The sequence below is a fragment of the Coturnix japonica genome, chromosome 8 (genome assembly GCF_054131305.1).
Source record: "Coturnix japonica strain WE chromosome 8, WE-NBRP24, whole genome shotgun sequence".
Taxonomy (NCBI): Eukaryota; Metazoa; Chordata; class Aves; order Galliformes; family Phasianidae; genus Coturnix; species Coturnix japonica.
This window is the reverse complement of record NC_140670.1, coordinates 13,891,551-13,915,936: the sequence shown is the minus strand read 5'-3', so window position 1 is coordinate 13,915,936 and position 24,386 is coordinate 13,891,551. Positions and strand designations below refer to the sequence as shown.

Below are 24,386 nucleotides of genomic sequence, written 5' to 3'. Positions count from 1 at the left end.
GCTTTTTTTCTCTGTTTTTAATGGGCTCTCGCTGTTTTTTTTTTTTTTTTTTTTTTTTTCCCTTTCTCGTCCGCCTCCCCTCTCCCCTCCTCCCCTCCCCTCCTTCCTTGTTTGCGCTCCCAGGACGGGCTGGGCGTTAATTCTGTGTTTCACATCACGCGCCGCGAACGTTTTTCTTCCTCCGCGGCCAGCGCGCCTTCCCCGGGCGGCGACGGAGGCGGCGGCGGAACGACGGGCGCCGGCCGGGAAGGAGGCAAACGCAGGGACCCTCCGACCCTGAGAACGGCCCCGACGCGGCAGCCTCCCGATCGCGGCCCTCCGCCGCCCGTCCGCTCCGCGCAGCGCCGCGCAGCGCCCGGCCCTCGTCCCCACTCCCCTTTTCCCGGTGCGGCTCCGTCGCCCCCGCCGGGCCCCGGGGACGGGCACGGACGAGAACCTGCAGAGCGGCGGCCCTGCCCGCGGCGGGCGTGAGCCGGGGCGCTGCGGTGCGGCCTGCGGCGGCGTGGAAAGCGGCGGCGGCGTCGCGCACTGTCACGCAGCGCCCGCCGCGCCGCGCCGCGCGGGTCCCCGCCCCGCCGTCAGCTGTCAGCGCTCCCCGCCGCCATCCGTCAGTGGCTTGTCAGCCCTGCCAATCCGCCCTGATTTATGTCAGCTTTTGTTGCTGATTACAAGCCTGGTGTGACTCCAGGGGGAGAGAGAGGGAGGAAGGAAAACAGTGCGGGAGCGAGCGGCTCCGCGGCGGAGAGCAGGAACTCGTCTTTCTGCTGGAAACGGGCGGTGGGGCCGCTGTCCCCTTCCCACCAACGCAGCGGCCGTCTCGGCCCCGACGCCGCACCCGGCCTCGCTGGGGGCCGCCTGCGCCGCTCCGGGGGCGCAGCGTGAGTTGAGCGCTGCCTGCGGCCCTTCTACCGCTCCCCGTGCCGCCCGCTGCTCTCCCCTTTGTACTTCCCGTCCCGCTCTTCCTCGGCTCCTCATCCCGTAATGTTTTTATTTTTTTTTATTATTATTTCTTCTTTTTTTTTTTTTTCCACAGGCAAAACGTGTTAATCAATCTTTTACTTTTGTTTCCGGATCTGACATGGTGGCCCACACAATCTACAACATTAACAAAAAGGTCACTTAGAGATAAAACACGTTTGACAAGTGAAGAACAAGGCAAGTGCTTCAGGGGTCGCGGCCAATTCCTGACCTGGACTCCGACCAGAACAGGCGCCGCTCTGGGAGAGGTGGGCGTGGGGAAGGACTTTCCCTGCTCGCTCTCGGCCCGTCCGCACCCCGTCCTTCTCCTTCACCTTCTCCTTCCCCGCACATCCACCTCCGGGCCCCTTTCGGGGCAGCCCCCAGCGGCCCTCTCCCCACGGGCCGCCTTTCTCCGACCGCCCTCCCCGCCCCCAGAGCGGTGCTCCGTTGGTCCCGTACCCAGGTCAGCATCTCCGTTGGCTTTTATTGAACCTCTGTCACGTTGGATAGAACGAGGCGATACGCGGAACTGCCCCCTCGCCTCCTAGAAAGAGGATTTTAACAAACTTTTTAATTTCTGTGTGTTCTCTGGAAGCGCGGAGCGTGTCGCCGGAACGTGTCGGTGCGAGGCAGAGACGGGCTTCCATGTCTCTGTGCCCGCTGTGTTCTTCTGAGGCCGTGACAGTTATAGGATCGGGGGGCAGAGAGAGAAGCATCGCACAAAAGCTGCTGCTGCTGCAGCGGGACTGACAACCCGCACCGTGCCCGTAAGGAACTCCCCCTTCCTTCACACAGAGTGGAAGTGACTTGAATCTGCCCCAGGTTTTCCCCCCGTTCTTTCTTTTGTTGTCAAGTCCAATTGATAAATGGAGTGCAGTAAAACTCTGGAAGAGAGAGGGAGAAAAAAAAAAAAAAAAAAAAAAAGGAGAAAAAAAAAAAAAAGCTGAAACCTTCATTTGTGTTCATTTGCATTAAAGTGCTTGGAACAGCTGTTTTCCTTACAGGACCAGAGAGACTCCTATCTGTTTTCTCGTTGTATTTATCCTGCCTCCCAGGGTGAAAGCCTAAAGATTAATTGTCCTACGGCAGAGTCAGCTGCGGGCAGCTCCCCTCCCCTCTCCTTTCCCTCCCGGCCCGGCGGAGGTTGCGGGGACTTCGGGAGGGCCCTTGGAATCGGGGCAGCGAAGCGAGGGCGATGCCCGCTCCGTGCGCACGGCACCGCGCACCGAGGGGAGCGGGGACGGGCGGGGAGCAGCGCGAACCCCGAACTCTGTGGCTGAGGTAGAAGCGTCGGAAGGTAATTCAATTAGTAACTTCAGAAGACAGCTTTTCTTTTTTTTCTTTTTTTTTTTTTTTCCCCGAGCCTTTGAAATGAGGATTAAAACACACTCAGCACTGTAAACTTCTTATGTAGAAGGTTGTAAAATAATAATAATAAAACAAACAAATGCCGAGCCATCCCCTACCCTCGCCCTCCAAAAGCCTTTATGAGTTGCTGCAGCTCTGCCCGCTCCCAACGCGCGCAGAAGCGGAGTCCCATCGCCCGGCTGCCCCGCGGAGCGCTGCGGAGCACTGCGGGGCTGGCGGCTCTCTCCGCTCCTGGCTGAGGAAGACGGACTCCGTCCTGCTCGTTACCTTGCGAGGGATCCTCGTTTAATGAATCCGCGCAGCCGGCTTGCTGTTGGGTGTTTACTTGTATAGTCTTGTTGAAGTTTGGGTGGCTGTAGCTTTTATTCTTCTTTAATATAATAATAATAATAAACAAAAACAAACAAACAAAACCCCTGAGGGTTGAAACCCGTCTTCCTGGTCTTACAAAGGAAAATTGTAACTTAAAAAAAAAAAGGGGGGGAGAGCAAAGGAGGAATTAATTAACAAGTGCCAGTCCACACTTTCCTTTACCTACCAGCTATTGGCAAGCATGTCAAGTCGATTTTATTTGCACACAATGGAAATGATTTATTTTCTCTTAAAAAGGAGTGGGCTGGCAGATATTTGAGGAGGAGAGGAGAGCGAGACCGAGAGAGGAAAAAAAGTTTGAAAATGCCTTGAACTATTCACTGTCGAGATGGCTAATCAGTATTGAGGCTCGAGGGCACTCGGGCAGCTTTTCAATGCGGTTTTCCTTTCATCTCAAGCTGGATGGAGGCGCTCAATTAAAAGCCTATCAGTTTGTAAGTAAATCAACGCCTATCAAAGTTGTCACATCAAACAAAACGATTATTATTGCAGCCCGCCTCCCCTATTAATCTCCCTCTAAAATAATCCGCTTGACAGGTCAGGCTGGCGAGCTGCAAAGCCTGGTCGGGATCACCCAAAAACCCGGAGCGAGCCTTCCCCCGGGAGAGGGAACTGCAGCAGCTCGGCACCAGCCCTGCTGGCTCTCTCCCTTGCCATTTCAGCATCAGGTTCTGTTCATCACTCTGGGAAAGGGCTTTTTTGGTCTTATAAACTGAACAGCGACTGCCCTACAGGCCCTTGAGATTTTATTTTATTTTTTTTCCCTTCCTTTCCACCCCCTTCTCTTTTCTATCACTTCGGAACAAGGTTCAGCTTTTAATTAACCAAAACCCGGTTGCTGAGTTGTCCCTGTGCTGTATTTCTGTGCACAGCACAGCTACCTGTCTGTCCTGGGCACTAGTTTCCTTTGCTTTGGGAGTGCTGGCTCTTCCCCACCCGCCTCACTGCTCCTACAGAGGTACCGTGCATTGCGGTGGGCTTTTGTGAACGATGCGTCTCCTTTCCTTCTTTTTATTCCCCTTTCAAAAATTATAATACTTCTGAGAAAGAACATTCTGGTGTGTCGGGAATAGGGCGCCACGAATTCACACTCTTGGGAAGGGACAGACTGTTCTTTTTTTTTTTTCTTCTTCTTATTTTTTCCTTCCATTTTTATTATTTCCCCCATGTGAGTGTGGGGGCACTCAGATAACATCTGACACATCTGCCCAGGTACCCGGCCGAGGCACGGGGCATTTCTTGTTGTCAAAGCTCTGCCCTGAATGCCTGCCAACAGAAAAGAGGATTTCCAAACCTCTCCTCTGTTTGCATAGCGCTTGAAAATATTTACCCTTATGATTGTAATTACTTTCCTAATATATATGAGAAAGATATATTTTGCTCTGCGTGACATGTAGGTAATCGTCTTATAAGCGAGGATAAATTTGGAGCCATCTTCAAAATAACAGTCACGTTTAAGTGCACAATACTTTTATTTTCCCCTTTTTCTTTTTTTCTTTTTTTTCTTTTCCTTCCCAATGATATTTTTGCAAAACGAGCAGAAAATCGCTTTTCTGTTTATTTGTTTGCTTCTTCCTTCCGGAAGCGGACCTTCTCTTAAATGCTTTCAAAGGAATTCAACCGGTTTTCTTCTCTTTGTCACGCCAAGAGAGAAGGAAGCGACGAACACACCCAATAAAGCCCTTTCCCTTTAAAGCCATTTGATAGATTTCTTTATTGATGTTGGGAGTTTCGTGTATGAGTGTGAAGGTTTTAACCCCGTGCTGAAGCCCTTTCACCAAGGGTGGTTTCCAGAAGTGCCCTCTGTTGTGTTCCAGGTGTTGTCTGGATGAACAGCTCTCGTTTCAAACCCGCCCTGAGGGAACTTTCTGGAGGGAGCGGGCGAGAGCAGAGCCAGGCGGCTCCGGTGGTGCGGCACGGGCAGGGCACGGCTCCTGCCAGGAGCACCGACATCCTCGGTTGCATTTCACGTTGTGCAATGTGCTGCGATTTAAACAAGCAGCCGAAAGCGAGACAGCACGTTCCTTAATCGGCGCACGTGTAGTTGAGCTGGCGCTCTCCGCCTGGCTTGTGGGAGCGAAGCTTCAGCTTCTGTGGCACCTTGCTCTGACCCTTGAGTCCCACAGCTTGTCCGCAATGCCTTCGTGCTCATCCCCGCCAGGGCTCCGGGAGAGGTTGACCCGAGCAGCGCCCGGAGCCGGTTGGCGCAGCGCCGCAAAGCGCAGCGCGCAGTGAAGGCGATCCCGAGCTTCCTCCCCCAGGCTCCCAGACGTGCGGAGTGTTTATTGACAACTTTGTTATGGAAACTGTGCAGATCGGCCAGATGCAGCGGCGTTAGGAGCAGCGCCTTTTTCTGAGCGCCGCAAAGTTGGAGGGCTGTGGCTGGAAAAGGCACGGGCACCCCAATAATTAACCTCATCCGACAGCCCGAGTGACAAATGAACAATAATCCTCGAAGTAATTCCGAGATGGGCACGACCGGGTGGGGGCGGGGGGAAGCGAGAGAGCGGTACGTCTTTGCCATCTTCTTGAAACAGCCGAGGTCTCCGATCCGAAAAGGTTAAAATAATCTCAATTTTAATAACTGCTAGCTTGTTTTCGGTCATCCCTAATGATGCATTTAGGGCTCTTCTAATCCCAACCGCTTTCATCTTTAGCATTTTACACCTGAAAATTAATTCCACCTAAAGTACATTTTTCATTTGGTACTGTACTAGCGACGTGCAAATAATTTACATCAGCGTTCATCAGGACTGTCCCAGAGTGATGGATCATTTTGTTGAGTTGCAGTAAAAGTGCAGAATGATCTATAATGATGTAATATATACATTAAAAGGGTGTCTGGATGATCAGAGTTTTGCTAAAAATGTAAAAGGGCTTTTTGATTGATAACAGGGTTGCTGTTTTTCTGCAAAGGCTGTCACGGGCTGACACAATGCTTGAGTTATTAGGGCAGAGAAGGGCAACCATAAATTTCCAACGTCAGGCAAAAACTCTCTTTATTGTCTATATGATGGATGGGCCTCCGTACTAGACACCAAATACTTCGTATCACCCTTAAATGGGAACACATTTTTCGTGGCCATAATTCATGTTTTTTAAATAGAAAGTTTGAAATGCCTGCCTATATTTCACAACCCTGACATATTTATGAATCACTCCCTGCATGCAAATATAATTATTTAAAGCACCGAGGTGACATATGGGTTAGAAATGTACCGAATGCTGTTAGCGGAGTGATTTTTTTTAATTCCCTAAATTGAACACCATAGAAAACTCTGCCTGTCTGCTCGGATCAATAAAGTCGAAGGTGAAGTTTTACTGATTTTGTCAGTGCCACATACAGATACTCGCTTTTGATTATGTGCGGCAGGCAAAAAGGGAGTCTTTTGGCAATTACTGCTAGGTTAATGAAAGAAACACTCGTCTTTCTGCTGGCACCCCGCGCAGACGCACGCATTCCCCCCCACCCCCCCCAACACTTCGGGTGCGGAGCTACTCGCGGGTGCACCCCCCGGGCATTATATGCAGGACGCATTTCCCGGCCGGCAGCGCTCAGTCTTGCGGGCACGGAGCTCCCCGAGCGGCTGCTGAGGCTGCCGGGGACCCCGGAGGTGCCGCACGCCGGGTCTGGGGAGGCTCCTCTGGCAGCACAAGGGAAGGGACGCGGACTGGATCCGCCGCCCCGAGCCTCCGGGCAGCCCCCGGCCGGCGCCACTTCCGCCGGGGCGGGCGGAGCCCCCGCCTCATCCCGCGCCCCGCCCGCCGCCTGCGCCCGCCCCCAGCCGGGCCGGGAGCCGCAGGGACGGGGGGATAAGAGCTCGGTAGCCGGAGGCACCGGAGTGGGCCGGGGCTGCCGTGCTGAGCGGGATGCGCTGCCGCAGCTGCCCCGCTTCACTCATGCCAGGGGCTTCGTCGGCTCCAGTCGCGTCTGCCCTCCGGAGCCCGCAGCTTCAGTCTGAGCGCTCGTCCCGGGGCGTGCAGCACCTCTGCATGTGTTTCATTGGGACCTTTGTTGTTTTCGACGGAGCTCAATCAAGGTGGGCATCAACATCACTTAGTAGCTTGAATATTTTCTCCCGTGGACTTGCGTGTAAACGTGTAAAATGTTCGCGGCAGTCCAAACTTACTATAGCAGGCTGACTCTTTGCCCATAAAATGTTAAATCAACCATGACCAGACTCATTTTCCCATGTCAGCCGAGAGGACTCCGTAAATCAACACATTAGGGCTTCGCAGGGCAGGAGCTGCGTGTGCCTCATGCAAAGCGGCCCTGACAGCCTCTCTCCCAGTGCTGGGGCTGTCAGCCTTCGTGCTGCAGAGGCCGAGGGACGGGCTCCGCGGGGGGGAGCGGCTGCGGATGATTCGCCTTCCGACGTGGCTCTGCCTTTGTCTTACAGGTGTTCCGTAAAGCCCAACCCAGCAGCTTGAAGATCCCATGCCTGCCCTGAAGGCCAGGTGTAGGCACTTCCCGACACCTCTAGGAGGAGCCCAGTTGGAGGCTGTTAACAGATAGCTTGTCCTGGGGATGTGGAGGGCTGTGGTAGCCTTACTTGGAAGGAAGTGAGTACTCTGGACTGGAAAATAATAGCCTTGGTCGTAGGATGATGCCCAGGAGCAACCAGGACAACACTCTATTTGTTCAAGAAACAAGCAAGTGCTTCAGATTTGGTGGCAGTGGTGATGGAGATGGTGTGTGTGTGGCTTTCTTTCCTCCTTTATCTCTAAGTAATGTGCTGTGTTCAGTAAAAAGCCCCATCCAACCAGCCCTTATCTAACCCACTATCTCTGGGTAAGAGTTCAGATATTGGAAAGCTCATATCTGGGTGTGAGTAGGTTCAAAGGAAAAGGAGACATAGCATAGCATATAGCGAAATGATATAACCCCTTACTGGTCCTGATAGTTACACACATTGAATCAGATTAGATTCAGATATCGAGGTAGAGCCTTGTGCTATATTTCATGAAATGGGCCTCAGCATAGAGAAATCATTATCCTGTGCTTCTTGCTGGATTGCCTCCCACTCGGAGAGGTGACCCAGCTGTGACCCAGACTCTGAACAGTTGTGTGTAAATTTAATTTTCAGCATTACATCATTCCAACCGGAATCTCACCTCCTTGCTTGCTGTTATGCTGTGTGGCTTACCTGGTGGTGGGGAGAGAAAAGGAGAGGGAGAAAACAATGCTGCATGTTAGGAAATATGAGACAAAGTAAGTTAGCCGCAAGGTGAGTTTAAAAACCTACAAAATGCCTAAAGGGTGAAGATTTCCAATGGACTGATGTTATAAAATCTGCTTACAAAGTTTCCCACCTTTAAAAAAACAAATAAATAAGTAAAGGTTGGGAGACAGCAGTCTGTAGCAGCATTTATTTTTGGTCAGAGCTCTCACTGCCCAAAGAAGGGCTGAATTGTGACAAACTGTTCTTTGAAGTTCCATGTATTTGTGTGGTTTTTACATACTCATTGTTTTCTCTGGCAAGTTTTTAGAATATGAGTGTTATAGAACTTACCAAAGCCTGAGAGGGCATGTGAACTTCACATTGTAAAAGGCAGCTAGAGGTAGCCCTCTTTGTGAAGGCTGCTTGTTCCTCCAAATTTAAAGCATTTGAAGGAGACTAAGAGTAAAAAGCACAAAGGCCGAAGCCTACTTCATCTAATTATCTGTTTTGTTTTTCTTTAACTGATCAGAGGGTTACCCTTTAAGTCATTTATTTCCCATTTAAACATATATATAATTTTTTTTTTTTCTTTGTTTCTTTTTCATTCATGGAAAGTTCAAATGCCCAATGGATGACAAAGCAAGGCTGAACTATGGGAGTGCGAAGAGTTTGTTTCCTGACCAGCTTCATTCAGGTACTCCCAGCTCTGATAAATGTACCTTTAGTGTCAGGAACAGAGATTAAAGACAACAGGATCCTGGCCAAGGTCACAAATCCTTACAGTAAATAAGTGGTCTGTTCAAGTAAACTTATTAAATTGTGGCCACAGAAGAACAGGGACCAGACAGAGTTAGCAACTCTTACATTCCAATTCTAGGCTTACCATTAAGTGTGCAGCTTTACTCTGTGGCTTTTTGTTTATCTGTAAAGTGGAATCCTGCTATTTAGTTATCAGCTACTAAGAGTTTTAATGAGGATAAAATAATAAATGCTTTAATGTATTACCATGGCATAAACAAAGCCAAGAGCTTTACCTCATATTCCCTACAGAAATACTGCAACATAATGTGTTGCGTCTTGTTGCATTACAGAGTGGTCAAATCAAGAGGATCACTTAGGGTGCTGTGCTTTCTTGTCAGAGTTAAATAATGTTATTTAGTGTAAGGCTGGCAGCAGCACTGCCATGTTTTGTGCTACTTGCTGACCAGAAACAAACTTCCTCCCAGGTTTCTCAGTCCTTCATCAATTTTTAGAATTTTAGAATGGAATGATGTAATACAACCAACAGATGCGTGTAATGTTGGTGTGTCTTTGGTCCTTTGAGTGCGAAATGCCCCACATTTCTGTAATATTTGAGTTCTTGTGGTTTTCTGTTAGATTTATTTAATATGTTGGGTTTTTTAACCTGTGACCTTGAAATCGTGAACAATCTTCATGTAAGTATGACAGAGGTACAAATGACATTATTATATAGCTTTGGTGGTCTTGTTTAAGTGTTATTAATATACAAGGGTAAAATCAATTAGTGAAACACCATTTTTGAAATGTAATTTATTAACACTGTGCAAGACTATTCTTCAGTTGGCTAGCTTTAAGACAGAGATAATATAATAGCATTGTGGCTACTTCAGTTAGGGCTTGCTTCTTCTCTCCTTGGACTAAAAGGCAACATTTTCTCATTAGCTACTACATGAACAGAATTGGAATGTGGTAAGCAGCTGTTTTGGTTCAGTAATCACCCATTGTTTCATTCCCACATTTTTATCACCATCTCAGTGGGAAGACCAAATTTAAGTAGGATGCTTTTATAGATAGTATAGGTTTTAATATCAAAGTATGTTAATGAGAGAGAAGAATGGTTGGACCCAAATTATGGCATCTAAGGAGTACAGTAAACATTATAACCTAATTTAAAATACTCCAGAGGTGATTCAGTTTCCCTGGTCTATTAATTCTATAACATGTCTGTTATCATTAATAATGAATTGTGTTACTAAACCAGAGGAGAAAAAAGTAAGCATCTCATGCCATTTTTCCTTCATCGTGAAAGCTATCTGGAGTAGATGGGATTTTTTAAAGACTGTGTTAATAACTACAGCATACATATAAACAACTGTGGATCTCTGACAGCCTCTTTACAGTAGAAGTAGAAGCTATTCTTGGCCAGAACTATCTGTTTCTTTCAAGGTACCATTTAAAATTGCTTGTGCAACAAGAAAGATGAAAAATGGCTGGTTTGGGGCTCAGCTGTGATTATGAAAATGAGCTGACCTTGATTTTTTTGGGCCAATATTTTAAATTTTTGTGATTCAGATGGTGTGAAAAATTCCAGTTACTTGCAGTAGTAAAGGACAAGATTAGTTCAGGTTGCTTCTGGGTGTGCAATCTAGTGTAACCAAGAAGAGTGCAGAAAGAAAATATGGTTCTCTCCCGTGGCGATATTGTAGTTTTATTTATATATTTATGCTGGTTTAATGAAAGCAATAACACTTTTACTGTGAACAGTAACTTGAGATGCCGAGACACCCTAACCTGGGTTGGTTATATTTATGTTTATAATATATAGACTGAGGAAAAAAAACAACAAAATGTAAGAGAAGTATCACCTTTTGGAATAATGTTTGTCTTAGAGGTGGTTTGGTATCTTTTACACTATCTTGCCTGCATGTCTCTCCATATAGATAAAATGTTTATCAGTAATGCTCCCACATCTTCCTTGAAGGCCTATGTACACTTTCTTGTGGAATGTAATGGGGGAGGAAAAAAAAAAAGGATAATGCAGCCTCCAGAGATTCATCCAGTTATCTATCCTCAGGATAGGCACTAGGATCTCAGTGTGGATCTGTTGCACTGGGGTCTTTCTCAGACCTTGTAAAGCAGGGTGAATTTCATCCTTGCAAGATTAAGAACCGAAACAGACTCCTGAGGTAGAGAAAATTAATTTAATGGTTATAAAGACGTCAGACTGATGACACTAGAGAATGAAGTGCAGAATGTTCTCCTCTGCTTTGCCAGAATAATTAGAGAACAGTTCATTCACATCCTTGCTGTTGATTCTGCAGAAATACCAGTTGTGTGACTGGCTTTCTGCAATTGAGACGCCCACTAATTCTTTGTACAGGTTACCTGAAAGCCAGTGTGTGGTAGCACTGTTGATACAGGTTTGTTTGACTTCCAGCCAAAGAAGATAGTTGCTACTGGCTCCGTGTTTCATTTCCTAAATGTGAAGTTATAGGAAATTTCTATGCCTGCTTTTTTTTGCTGCTTTTGATTTTTTTGCCCTTTACTGCTAAAGATTTCTTAGTTCACCTTCAAGTGACAAGTTCAGATATGAACATCTTGACTTTTATCAGTTTAGGTCAAATCATGAACAGATTTTTTTGGATTAAAAATGTTTAGTTTTCCATCCTTCCACTCCGCATAAATAAAATTGCCTGATGATATCTGCTACAATCTAATCTATGATATTCTGATACATATTGTATGCTATCAACTTTAACATTTCTAAACTTTAAATGAATGTCTGCTATCACTGTTTAGTACAAATAGTTCTGAATGATTATAAAAATATTTAATGCATAATGCATATCACTAAGGTATTACTGTCAGTAATGGATGAGGAGCAACACTTGGATAATTTATAGAAGTAGACAAAAACATTTTTGCAGTAGGTATTGTTTCCAAAGTGTTGGTTTCTAATAATAGCATTTTGGTCATAATATCTTTATAATATAATTTAATCTACTTTACTTTTGCAAATTGGTGAACTAAGTTAAGTGCTTTTACTCTACCTGAAATGCTGAAAGTGTCTTATGTTACAGAAATGTGTATAAAAACACTTTAACTGTTTTGCATGCTTCAAGTCAAGCAGCCTGGTTTGGGAGCTTTGTTTTGGGCAGATGAAGGACTTCTTGACCTTAGGAACCTGTAGCTGGTATGCAGGGGCAAAAATCTGATGCTTTGGTCTTCCTCTACACAAAACCAAATTTCCATCTTGAGGAAGCTGGAACTACCTGACACCACCATGGTGTTATGCCCATCCTTGGTGTCCTCTAGCAGGCTGCTGGAACAAGGGGATCTGCCACTAAGTAATTAACTGAATACATTGGGTAAACATGGTTTTTACAGTGTAGCTGTAAGCCCTTCTAGGCGTGAAGCACTGGTTAAGTGATTATGATATATGCAGAGCACTAGGGTGTCCTTTGGCTGGAGATAGGAAAGGATGGTTGTGGAGACAGTTTGGAGATCAGCCCATCTACGTATATAGGACTTGGAGCTAGGGCTTTCTCCCTGATAGAAGGGCCTTATAGATGTACTGAAAGTATCTGGCTCAGAACCTCAATGACAATTACAGTGACTGTAAATGAAAAGAACATTAAGCATGCTAAGTCAGGCATGGAAAAATGAGGAAGTGCCAGAATGGAGGTTGCCTCTGCAATCTTGATTCACTCTGTTTAGTGCATAGACACGGTGACAGTCTTGATGATGATAGAACATCAAGATCAAACAGTATCACCTCTGTGTGATCCCTGTCTCATTTGGTGAAAAGTCTGCAACAGAGAGAATGCCACAGGACCATAATTTGTCACTGAGCCCTCTGAGAGGAGTGGCAGTATAAAACCGAGCACAGTATAACAAAGCAGAATGTTTTTCCTTCACATATAAGAAACACTTATAGTCTGATAAAACTTAAGAACCCTGTAGTGCTTTTTTTTTCTTTTTCTTTTTTTTTTTTTTCCCCAAATAAAATTAAAAGATTCAAAGAAATAAAGGATTAAAATTCATGGTAAAAATGAAAATGCACATTTAAATAAGCCTATTTTGAATTCATTATCTTCGTCTTGAAAAGGTATAGAAAAGTTACCCAGTGATGATTACTAATATAACTGGGACATGAACCTGGAAATACAATGGTTGTAATCAGTGACAGTCTACAGTAATGCAGAAACAGGATAAACAGGATGATTTTTCTCTAACTTGAATACTTTCTAGCATAGAAAATTGAAAAAACAAAAATATTCTAGTAGCATTGGACCAACAGGTTTGCCAGAATTAACATGATATGGTACTGTACAGCTGTGCCAGTTGAGTACCTTCATTTTTAGTGCTCAAGCAAGTATAAGGTGGCCTCAACGTGTTCTGAGGTAGCCAGCTGAAGAAACTTCTTCAAAACTGAAGTTCTCTTGATCTTTCTTGGATGGTGAGGTGTGTACAGAGTATACTTCTATACGACTACTTTTCCCTTGTTCTAGGGGACCACATCATGGGGAACTTCTCATAGGAATCTCTTGAATGTTTACATATTCTTATCTCTTGAACAGGTTTGTAACAAAATATTTTGTTTAAAAAGAAAAGGTAAAAATTCTATAAAAGCTCAAACTTCTGTCTATTAATTTTGCCTTTTCCATTCTTCAAGAGGGAAAAGGCATTTCACTTTTTATTATACATTCAGCAGCAATTGCAATTCCTGGGCTTTATCCCTCTTCTAGAGTATTAGCAAGACAGCTAACCTTTTGAGCTATTTTCAGTGTAACTAGCTGTAAAATTGGAATATTCATGCCTAACTGAGATAGGTATAGTAAGGCTTAATTGATTAATAGATGTAAAATGTCGTGAAATTTTCAGGCAAATGACACTTTAGAAATGTTAGGTACAACTTCCTTTATATTTTAAAATAACCAATATAAATAACACTAAGAACCAATCATTACGAACAATTTCTACAAACACATTTACTTATAATCTTTCCGCTGAAAGACAAATTATGATACTGAATAGTGAATACAATTTGAAACAGGCAGTAAAAGAAGAAGGAAATGAATGTGTATTTCCATTCACTAGGAGCAAAAGATGAACACTAGTAAAATTTCCCTCTAGATGAAACTTTGAAAATGTTATTTTCAATATGTGAGTTTATGAGCCTGTATGATGAAAATGTGTATATTCACGTACACTTAAAATAGAGTCTCTAAAATTGTTTGGTAGACTTGCCAAAGTCTTCTTTTTGTTCATTTACCTATTTAGTTCTCAATGAATGTTTTGCTCTTCACTTTTCTACTTAAACAAAACTATCTTAAATAAGCACTATAGAACAGATAAGCTCAAACTTTTCAGTAACAGAAGATTTTCCAGTGTGTGGTTCTCTTGCAATCAGAACTTCTTTCAGTTTGTGACAGCGGGGACAGTTCTGTAGTTTTGTTAACATATGCATTTTTTCATCATGAAAAATTCGTGGTAAGGAAGAACTGAATTTAAGCTTTTATTAACTTGTAATTCAGTGTAACATATGGAACAATGCCGTACTGTTGCACCCATGAAGTTATTTTGTTAGAGGTACTTTTTTTTCTTCACTTCATGAGCAGCTTAATGTGGTTTATTTATTTATTTATTTTTCCCTAACCCTATATCTAAGTCACCTTCAAGTAGAAGGTCAAAGAAAGAGGAGAAAAGCATCCAGGTTAGCCACTAGATCCCAGATAGTCAGGATTTTGCACAAGGGGTTTACTTCCTGAGTTCTGGCTACTCTACCTAAGGGACAGGTGGGACTGCATTTTGAATTTGCATGGCTGGAATGGCATGGCTGGGGTACCCCATCAGGCTGGGGGAAACCTCTACTCACTGGGCACTGCCAGTAGCATGTGGGCCAGAGGGGCTGTACTTGAGGAAAGGAAATGAGGTTTTAATTCCTAAAATGGTTAGTAAATATTTTAATAGGTAGTTAATGAATTGACATAAGGTCAAGCAAGCCATCAGACACAACTTATGGCTACCCATGATTGCTACTGCTTAACTTCATCTTCAGCGCATGGTTCTCAAAGCTGTGAAATTTTGTAGATTCTGTTACTTACTGGTTGGTGGTTTGAAAAATATTTACAAACAGTTGTCTTCAAGTAGAAGGTATAAGGTTACAGTCTAATAGCTGTTTTTCTGTTTTGGTAGGGAATTCTAAGGCAGATGACAAACTTGGAAAAAATGCTAGAAACTTGGCTGGCAACTCTATGTGTTCCTAACCCTTCATCATGAGAATTAGCTGTGCATATTTCTCAAGAGTTTTGAACTGAGAATAAAGTGGTTGTTGTTGGTTAGCACCAGTTCTCTAACAGCTCATTTTTTTTGCAAGCTCTTTTATTCCTCTGTCCTGAAGTTCTGATCCATGACGATATTCACGACAGCTTCCCTTTTCCTGGGTTCTGTCACATAAATTGAGTGACTCCACCAAAAGCAAACATATTTTTTGTTTGTTTTTCTTGGGGGAGGGGGGAGGGAGAAGCAATTAATTTGTAAAAGTTTTATGGATAATAAAATTTTAACTTCCTGAAATATTTTATTTGTTTTGGTATTAAGATTTCTGTAGTGCTGCTGTGTCCAAATGTTAAAAACAGTGTCTTCTATGACTAGATCCCTTTTAGCCTTCACTTTTTGTAACCGAATTCACTCAGCATTGTCCTAACACGGTACAGAATCTTTAGTAAGTGAGCCAAAAGTAGCACAGTAATTTAACTCTCTGGATAATCACATGAGCTATTATGTCACCCAGATGCACTAGAATAACCTTTATTAAAAAGAACAACCACAAAACAGAACCATGTGATGGTTTTTGTTGTTGTTCTCTGCTGTAAGTTCTTGGTACAAAATACTTAATTATCAACTTTGAAACTCAAGACCTTAGAGTATGATTTTCTTCAGATCAAACCTTGATCTAGAGAAAAAGCCTGAGAGAATTTCAAGTGGTTATACTCTTTATTGCCATTCAATCAAGTATGTCAATTCTGCTATATATTTCTATGCAGATTTTCTGATATGAACATCTCTCAACTGGGACTGAAATACTTTGTACCTAATTAGTCTTATGTTACCCAACACCATCAGCTGATCATAAGCTTTATGCTTTGCTCATCTGATTGGGATTCCAGCAAGAAACCTAAGCATGAAAAGCTTTATATTATATTATTAACAGTCCATCAAAAGCAATAGTAATTTGAAGCTCCATAATCTCCTCTTGTGATTGCAGCATGGTTGCCAGTATTGCCACCAAATATCAACATGTTTTCAGATAGTTTTGTATGTGTGGAGTCAAAGTTGTAATCCCAAAATGAGGTCAGGAATTTTCTCCAGTTTAGCACCTGTCTGTCTCTGATGATCTCTTCGGTGTAAACTGGAAGACCCTTGGTTTTCACTCTGCTATTTATTTTGTGTTTCTCACCAAAGAAACCAATGAAGGCTTATTTAAGTATGTGCTACTGAGAACTTGAAAAAATTTTGCAAAAGAAGGAACATTTGGAAAGTTGAAATGAATCTAACATCACAGGACTGCTTGATCCCAGGTTGGAGGTTTTTCCATATGTTTTCTGTTCACAGTAATGCCATTTTCTTGCTAAAAAAGCACATCCTTGCTGAAAATACCTAGCAAACTGCACTGGGCTCTGTTATCCTTCAACTAGATTATACATGACTTTCTAGTTCTAGAGGGACTGAATATTGTTTGACTGAATTGTGCTAGATGCAGGAGCAGAGAGCTTAGAACAAAAATATTCTGGAGAACCGGAAGGTACTATGGAATCTGCAGGCTTCAGTTAGGTTATCTTTCTGCTTCATCTCTCCTAGAAAAGAAGGTTACACATGCTATGGGATTTGAAGGATGTCTGTATTAGTGTGTTTGCATGCAGAGTGCGGAAGAAGAGAGCAAAGTACTAAAGACACCAGCAAGAAGAGGCAATTAAACTAAACCATCCCAATTTCCCTTGCATTTTCTTTCATTTCCAAGAGGTATAAAGCCTGCTTTTTTGTCAGATTTTTATTTCTCTCTCTATATTAGTTGACAGTATATTGCTTGCAGAGAATGTGCTTCTATAACATTCAGTTTTCAGCTCTCCCATCTTGCATCATGCATCAGCATGTTCTCTTCCTCGTGACGTCTCCAGATGATGCAGAATTAATGCTAACTGAGCTGTACTTAACCTTCCTCACCCAGAAGGAAGGGTGGATGAAAGTAATGAGTAATGGGAAAAGTTGCTGCTTAACAAACTGCGGAAGATGGTGCCTTTTGTGTGAGCTCTGCTCTTTCATAGTCATTCACATGGTTGGCAACTTGCATACATGTCTTCAGAAAGATTTGGTACTCAAGGTATAAAGAACAAAAACAACTGGTTTCGGAACTGGACAAAAGAGAGGTAAAACCTTTGTTCCTTCATATATAGAAGTAATTCCATACTGACCTGTCCTGTGTTGACTTCTGATTGGACTACATACCTGCTTTGTGGTCTCTTTTCAGCAGTAGAATCGCACATCTGTAATCTGTGTGGAAAATTCCACATAGTGAATTAGAAAAAGTGAAGGCTAAAAGTGACCAAGTCATTAACTTTTCCAATGTAACCAGCTCAAAAATGTATTTACAAAAGCAATAATAAACAGGGACATGTACATAGATGCAAAGCAGGAAAGGAACCTGCTTCCTAACATCAGGAATTTTCACACCTTGACTCACAATCCTTCCTGGCTATACATTTTTTTTTTTTTTTTTTCCAGGGTAAAGACAGACATAGAACTTATTCCAACATATCTTTTGAATAGTAGATACCTATTTCTATCCAGGTCTCTCATTATATAGTGATGTTGGAAAAATAATTTGCAGATTTTTGTCTCCAGGGGATCAGATGAAGAAGAAAAGCAAAACAAAAAAACCCAGTCCTCCAAGAAGTTTGGTATGTCAGCTCAACAATGAGCAACCAGGATGATAGAAAAAGAGAGATCATCCAAGCTTCAACCTCCTTCAGCCTCTACAGCCACTTCCTTCTTTTCTTTGATCTTTGTCTACAAGCATTTTTGGAAATAATTTTGTTTTGTCTTTGTACAGCAGGCGGTCTCTGCTTCAGATATTGTGATGAAGATCTGGAACACAAAAACACCTCACATAACTTTTAAAGCTTCAAACCTGTGATTTATAATGGGACTGCAATTTACAGTGGCCTCAAATTAGACTTTATCATACCTTTAATCTTCTTTCTTGCTCACCTCTGATTGTACACACTCCTTCCTCCCTCCTTTCCTCTTTCTTTTTTCCTTATTTTTTTTTTTTTCTTTCTTTTCTGTCGGATACAAAGGAGAATTATGCAATTAATTGTTGCTACATTTTAGTTGTTCAACACATCGCTTATTGGATGAAATTCTAGCCTAAAAGCTATAGTGTGATATATAATGTGACATAATGGATTTTAATTATATTTGGTCTGTACCATGGCAGACAAAACTGCTATTATCCTCATTGGAAACCAGATTAATAGGTAAAATTTTCATGAATGTTTTTTTCCCCTCTGTGTTCTAAGCTTTTAGGCTGTTCTTTGTTTTGAGAATTCTTACCTTATAGTATATTGAATTATAAGACCTATGTGGAAGTTTACTTTTGAAGAATAATAATTAGGTTATAAAGTGAAGCTCTCTAAAGAAGTCAGGTGATGCTGAACTTCAAGGTATCTTTGCAATAAGAGTGTGAGAAAACTTCAGTCAAAGCTGTGTTTGTTCCCAGTCACCTTGTATCCTCACTGTGCTCATACCACACTGCTGCTGTATAACAGGAGTTTCAGACATGCTCTATGGATATTCACTTCTGAGATAGAGGGAAAATAAAAAAAGCCAAACACTCTTATCCCTCTATCATCATTTTAATTCAGGAGCAGTGGAAAGGGGAAAAAAAAAAAAAGAAAAAAAAGAATGTGGATGTACTTATCTTTGAGTTTTATAGAACTGTATCATACTGTTATACCAATATAGTACAAGAAAAGTTGCAGTAGTGTATTGAGTGTACATGCATGCGTAACTTGCTCTTCATATCCTTTTAAGTTATCATTAGCTGTTAAATGGCTTTATAAGTGGCAATATAAGAAATAGGTTGGAGATAGGAAAAGAAAAAGTTTCCAGCAGTTCAGAATAGAAATAGCAAATGAAGTCATTACTATATTTCTTCTCGTCTCTGTCAGTGAGATCCATCTATGCACTTTGTCATGTTTTGTCTTAGTTCCATCATCTTCATTTTTTCCTTGTTTGTTTCATGGCAGAGTGTGCTAATAATGCTCTTTCCTGGGAGACATCTGAATCTATTAGTTTGAACATTAAACAACCCTTTTAACTATTTAGGATTAAAAACAGTTCTAAGTGAAGATATGTGTGCATAAAATGTTCTCCTTCCTTTGGTAATATAGACAAAAATGTCTGCAGTACAGTCAGTCTCTTCAAATTAAATTGATCCATTTTGTATTGACTATTGTATTCAGTTGGAAACTTACAAGCAATTATTTTGAGCCAATGTTTTCTTTGTGAACATCAGCAAATGAGTTACATGGGTAAAGACTGAGTCAAGATTTTTGATGGTCAGAGGGGGAGAATTCTGTGAGTTAGCTAAGATTGTTTTGTTGTTGAAATGAAAAAGAGGGATTATTATTTTCTTTTTCCTGTATGTAATTCATGTTGAGCGCTGTGAAGTTTTAGGCAATGCGTTGCTGAAAATGTAAGGAAACCATTTTTGAATGGCCCATACAGAACTGCCTGTTTCTGCTTCTAACTGTATGGTGAAATCTTGATAATTTAAAGCAATTTTTAAAAATATTTTGTGTCTACATAAACCGCCAAAAAAAAAAAAAAAAGACATTTCAAAGGCTACTGAAACCCCACTGCTATAAATTATTTCAATCTGAACAGAGATTCCTCACAAAACTTTCAGCTTCTAAGCAACCACAAAATAAAATAAATATATATACTTCAACTGCAAATTTAGTCATTTAAAGCCTTACTCATGTAGGCAGCTCTATCAAAGCTGAAGAAAACATTCCGATGACTCAGGTTGTACAGGGCCAGGACTCAGGAAGGTAGCTTTCTGTGATGCTCAAATGAACAAATACAGGCTGTATGGTGAAAAATACATTCTAAAAATGAGAGGCAGCTTCTTAATGATCTGGAATCCTTGCTGTAAAATGAGGTTGGTGATCAGCATTTGATCAATCAGCATTGTGAGTGATGTAGCAGAATGTTGTGTGGAATGCATCATCATTGTATGCCAGCACCCTGGCAGGAATGAACTGGAAAAGTATGGAGAGACTGTGGATAAGTGGCTAGCCTACTTTAACTATGTCTTCCTCTCTTCAGGCCTGTGTCTCAGCTGTGGAGAAACTGGTTCAGCGGCTTGAAGAAAAATAAACCGGTTCAATGGCTCCTCCATCTGTACAAACCAGTACTTCATCCACTAGAAGTACGTGCTCCTCTGCTCAAGAGAGGATATAGTGAGAACACGCCAGGTACCATCCTGTGGTTTTACCTGCATGACCATGGAGAGGCTATGAGGAAGTGGGATGGAAGACTCATCTTGGCCCTACAGGCATTCTAAAACCAGAGACCAGTTCTTAGTGATCTAGAATCCATGCTATAAATTGAGGCTGATGATCAGCAGGCTCAGCAGCCAAAAATACCCCCTGTATTTATTTAATGGTGTAATGTATTTTAGGTTCATAATAACATGAGGCAACAACAAATGAGTGCGTTTACTGGTGCACTTGAAATCTAAGATGATGTTGTTAATTGGTTGCAATTTCAGATTAGATGTTACAAAGTAACTCTGGTGGTAGAAAGCCGCCGAAGCAAGTTTTCCTTCTTAAAATGATGATGTGCAATTTGGCATCAGAGTTAGCATGGTCAGGATGTAACTTTTCAGAGTCTAGGGTCACAACAAGGCAGTCATCTCCCTTTTCTGCTGTTTGTATTTTTCCCTTCCTGTACAGTAGAAGAGGCTGGTAGCACCCCTTGTTTATTACACACCGTGGGATCTGGATATGTTATTTTATCCATAACAGATAATAATCTAGGCCGTGTCTATACAGGAAAATGTTTAACTGGTTTTTAAAAAGAAAGATTATAAGCCAGGTGCACTTAAAACAGTTTGCCACCTCCTTAAATTGTTTTTGTAATTTACAAAATTCAGCTACGCTGATTGAAAAGATGATAAAGTCAATTTAAGTCACCTACTTAAGGGAGCGGGACCTGCAACTTCTCCCTCTAGACAAGGTCTTGCCTAGTAAGTAGGAGGATCAATGGCAGGTTAATGCAATTGGCAATGTAAGAAGGTGGAAAAAACAGACTTATTATTTGTCTGTACTCCTCGGTAAACTACTCAGGCAGGTTTTTTTTTCTTCAGAGATCTCTCTGCAGTGACAGCTAGCACTCTACTAAAATTAATACTAATAATATGGATAATGATGTGCTAAATTGTTTTCAGTATAGTTATTCCAATTTTACAGGAGTGTAGTATTGAACTGAATTTACTCCATTAAGACAAATACAGCTGCCTATAGCAGGAGGCCACTTCGTGCTTTGAGTTATGGGGGATTCTGATGGGAATCACATGCTTGTAACTAAAGAAGAGATAAAAAGAGGTAGATAGAGAAGAGTAGACTGTATTGCTTTGATTAAATTTACAGTTCACACAGCACTTGTTTTTCTTGGCATATGTTATTTGCTACATGATCTAATAAATAAACACGGGCACTGATTGTTTGAAGCATGCTGAGTGATGACCTGAACTAGTAAGTATACCCTGATGGAAAACTCTTACATAGAGAAACAGAACTTTTATTCATCAACGTAGGATCTGCTTATTTGCTGCAGATGAAGGGTTTGATTCTTCTTTTTCTTGGACTATACATGAAAAATTAGATCTATACAAAGCAATAGAATGGTTTGTTCACGGATTGTGTTTTGTTTTTCTGCATGTTGGCCCATTTCTCATTTTAATATATGCATTAAAATAACAGGGGGTGCACAGTGTCTTCCCCTCCGGGTCCTTTGCTCATTGTTTTCTGTTCAGTGGTCAGAGCAAAGGAAGGAATGGCCTTAGGGAAAAGGTGATGCCACAGTTGTAGCAGGAATGTGTTGTTGACATGATGAGGCAGAGCAGCAAGTACAGTATTAGTTTCTGCTGTGTTGGTGAATAAACCATAGAAAGATTTGCAGTGTAGAATACACATCCTCCTGCAACTTATTTCCCCTTGCAGCATGCTTCCACTTTTCAGCAAGAGTGAGTTATGCTCTATTAGCAATAGAGAGACAGATTTTTAAAGGTGCTTAGGCAGCTAAAGAGGTAGGTAGGTGACTAATAGGATTTAGGAGCCAAGCTTGAGAAAACTAAGTGTCTTCAAAAGTCTCAGAATTCTTACAGAAAGCCTTGGATTTACCCACTCTACCCAACCAACTGCAGCCTGCCGTCATTTCTCTATTTTATTGAGCAAACCCTCATGCCATGGGAGAACCTATGGGTATTGCTGGTAATTCCAAACGCGGTTCTGTTCTCCATGCAAATTGCCCTGTATTCTACTGACAAAAAAAGACAGCACCATGGATGTGTCCGGTATTTGGTCTGCATGCACTTCTTTACCAGCAACACCCATCTCTTTCAGGACGAGTTCATGCTCTAAATTAATAGGTTGCTCTGTAAGTGAAAAGCAAGTCCAGGTCCTCTAAGGGAAGAAATCCAACGTGTCGCTGCACAACTAGTAGCTCTTTCCAGACCTCGTGCCCAGGACCGGTCCTAGCACTGACCCACCACCCGGTGGTGGCGCAGGTCAAGGCGGAGGTGCCCGGAGCTGCCCGCTGGAGCGGTGCCTCGTTCCCGGCCAGAAGCCGGCTCGCCCTGCCTCCCCGCAGGTGACCCCGGCCCCAAAGCCACAATAGAACCCCACCTGCCGGTGGGTCCGGCCGGGAGCTGCCTCCGCCACCGCCTCCTCCTGCGGCCCGGCCGCGCTTCCGCCCGTGTCAGCTGACTGCCGCGAGGAAGCGGCGGAGCGAGACCCGGCCCAGCCCCGAGCCGTCGCCTCCTGCAGAGCACCGTCCCGACCCCGCTCCGCTATGGCCGGGCTAGTGGTGAGCGGAGCCCAAGTAAGTGTCCGCGTCCCGCCGCGCACTGCACCACCTGCCGCCGGAGCCTCTCCGCCCAGCCCCGCCCCTCCCCGCGACTTCTGCGGGCGTCCGGCTGGGAAGCCCGTGGGGGGATCGCCGTCTTCCATCTGCCCGTGCGGAAATTCGGAGTGTCGGGCGCTGCGCTATCGTGCTGCTCCTCCGCACGGCGCAGGGCGCTGTGTGCCTCTGCACTGGGCGCTTGGGTGCGGGGGTTTCTCGTTCTGTTGCTGTCAGGCCGGCCAGGTGCAATGGGATCGTTCCTGAAGCTTTGCTGGGGAGCAACTCTGTTCTTACAGTGAAAACCAGTCTGAGTTCCGCATCTGACGGTCAGGCTGGGCGTGGGGTCTGCTGGTCTAGCGGCGCCCCAAATGCACCCCAGTTGCTCCAGCGCACAGCCATCCTGCGGACTTTGTGGGTTGTGGAAAGAAATGAAGCTTTGGTTCTTTCAGAAAGTGGTATGCCATTGACCAGAGTGCTGCCCCTCGGGTTGTTCCTTTACTCTGGTTTCTGTTTCAGTGTGGAATTCCTGTAAGCGTGTAAGTGTACATGTGATAGGAGGCAAGTGACTAATTGCGCAGCTGCCGCAGGAAACAGTTCTTGTGGTCTGTGTGGCGTGCTGTGGCCCAGAGGGACATGGTTTGTTCCCTTGTGCCTGGACTAAATGCCTCTAAGTGAAGTACAACTTTTGTTTGGCTTTGTGCCTAACATCCCACCTGCTAGAAGGCTATGGTGTTGTACTGTGCCCAGATGACTGGAAGCAGTCTTCAGATGTAATGTCCTTTAGGGGGAGGCAATATGTTTTTGAAATGGTTCCAAAAGAGGGCCATGAACATGGTCAGAGTGCTGGAGCACCTCACCTATGAAGACAGTCTGAGGGATCTGGGCTTGTTCTTAGCCTCTGAAAGTAAAGCCAAAGAGAGATGTGATTAACTGATATTAGTTTATTATATTTTAAATACTTTGTAAAAGCATCTTTTTTTCCTGAATTGTATACAGTGTGTTGAAGAGTCTGTGAGAAGGTCTGAGCTGCCCACAGCCAATCTGATGCTGGGATCCGTGGGAGCATTTCCAAGCATTTCTTTGGGATCCTGAGCTGGGTACCAGTAATAAAGAGTGTTTGATGGTGACCACCTGAACTCAGTTTGAGGTGGAGAATTAGACAATGGAGACATCTGTATCTAGTTCTCATCCCATAGGGTGTTTTGTGCTGTGTATAGAGAACTGGAGAAACCTGATGTTACTGGTGTGCCCTGTACCCAAAGAGCTGAGTTGTCTTTGGCAAGATGTATCTGCTCATCTCTCAGTGATGACATCTCTAGATATGCACTTGAAAGCTCATGCCTTTTTTTAAAGGTTGAGATGGATGCAAAAGGAAAAGTACCAGATTGTGTATATTTGATTGTTTTCCTGGGCAGATTATTTTGAACTGAAAGACTGAAAATGAAGAAACATTATTTTTTGCTTGTCCAGACTGCTGAGGACTTGCTTCATGTCAGTGCTGTTCGAGCAGCAGAAGGATGAAGAAATAATGCTCTCCAAAACTTGATGAAGGATTGTGTATTGCATAGCTGGTGATCTGACAGTTGCTGC

At 43.4% G+C, this 24,386-nt stretch overlaps 2 protein-coding genes across 7 annotated transcripts in view; both read left to right on the top strand.

Annotated features, from left to right (window-relative positions):
• Positions 1-48: 48 nt before the first annotated feature.
• On the top strand, positions 49-21,402 carry LOC107315911 (uncharacterized). 2 transcript variants are annotated; one of them, XM_085554247.1, is made up of 4 exons: positions 49-878; positions 1,034-1,423; positions 1,556-2,257; positions 19,998-21,402. In XM_085554247.1, exons 1-3 carry the CDS (start codon positions 646-648, stop codon positions 1,632-1,634), a joined length of 702 nt encoding a protein of 233 aa, XP_085410373.1. In that variant the 5' UTR covers positions 49-645; the 3' UTR covers positions 1,635-2,257; positions 19,998-21,402. The 2 variants fall into 2 exon arrangements, with proteins under 2 accessions (XP_085410373.1, XP_085410372.1); XM_085554246.1 differs by having other exon boundaries at positions 1,034-2,257.
• Positions 6,474-24,386, top strand: part of LRMDA (leucine rich melanocyte differentiation associated) — a 628,583-nt gene continuing 610,670 nt past the window's right edge. For 3 of the 5 annotated variants that reach the window (XM_085554245.1, XM_085554244.1, XM_085554241.1), the window contains exon 1: positions 22,659-22,775. In XM_085554245.1, coding sequence (XP_085410371.1) covers positions 22,746-22,775 — 30 coding nt within the window. In that variant the 5' untranslated portion in view covers positions 22,659-22,745. Of the gene's footprint in view, positions 6,741-7,100; positions 7,264-7,787; positions 7,913-8,477; positions 8,557-22,658; positions 22,776-24,386 lie in introns of those variants that run through there. The other 2 variants (XM_085554242.1, XM_085554243.1) reach the window with 2 other exon arrangements.

Coding starts and splice junctions, on each gene's coding strand:
- LOC107315911 (XM_085554246.1), top strand. CDS start 646: ATGTCAGCTTTTGTTGCTGATTACAAGCCTGGTGTGACTCCAGGGGGA. Junction 879..1,033: donor CGCCGCTCCGGGGGCGCAGC/GTGAGTTGAGCG, acceptor TTTTTTCCACAG/GCAAAACGTGTTAATCAATC.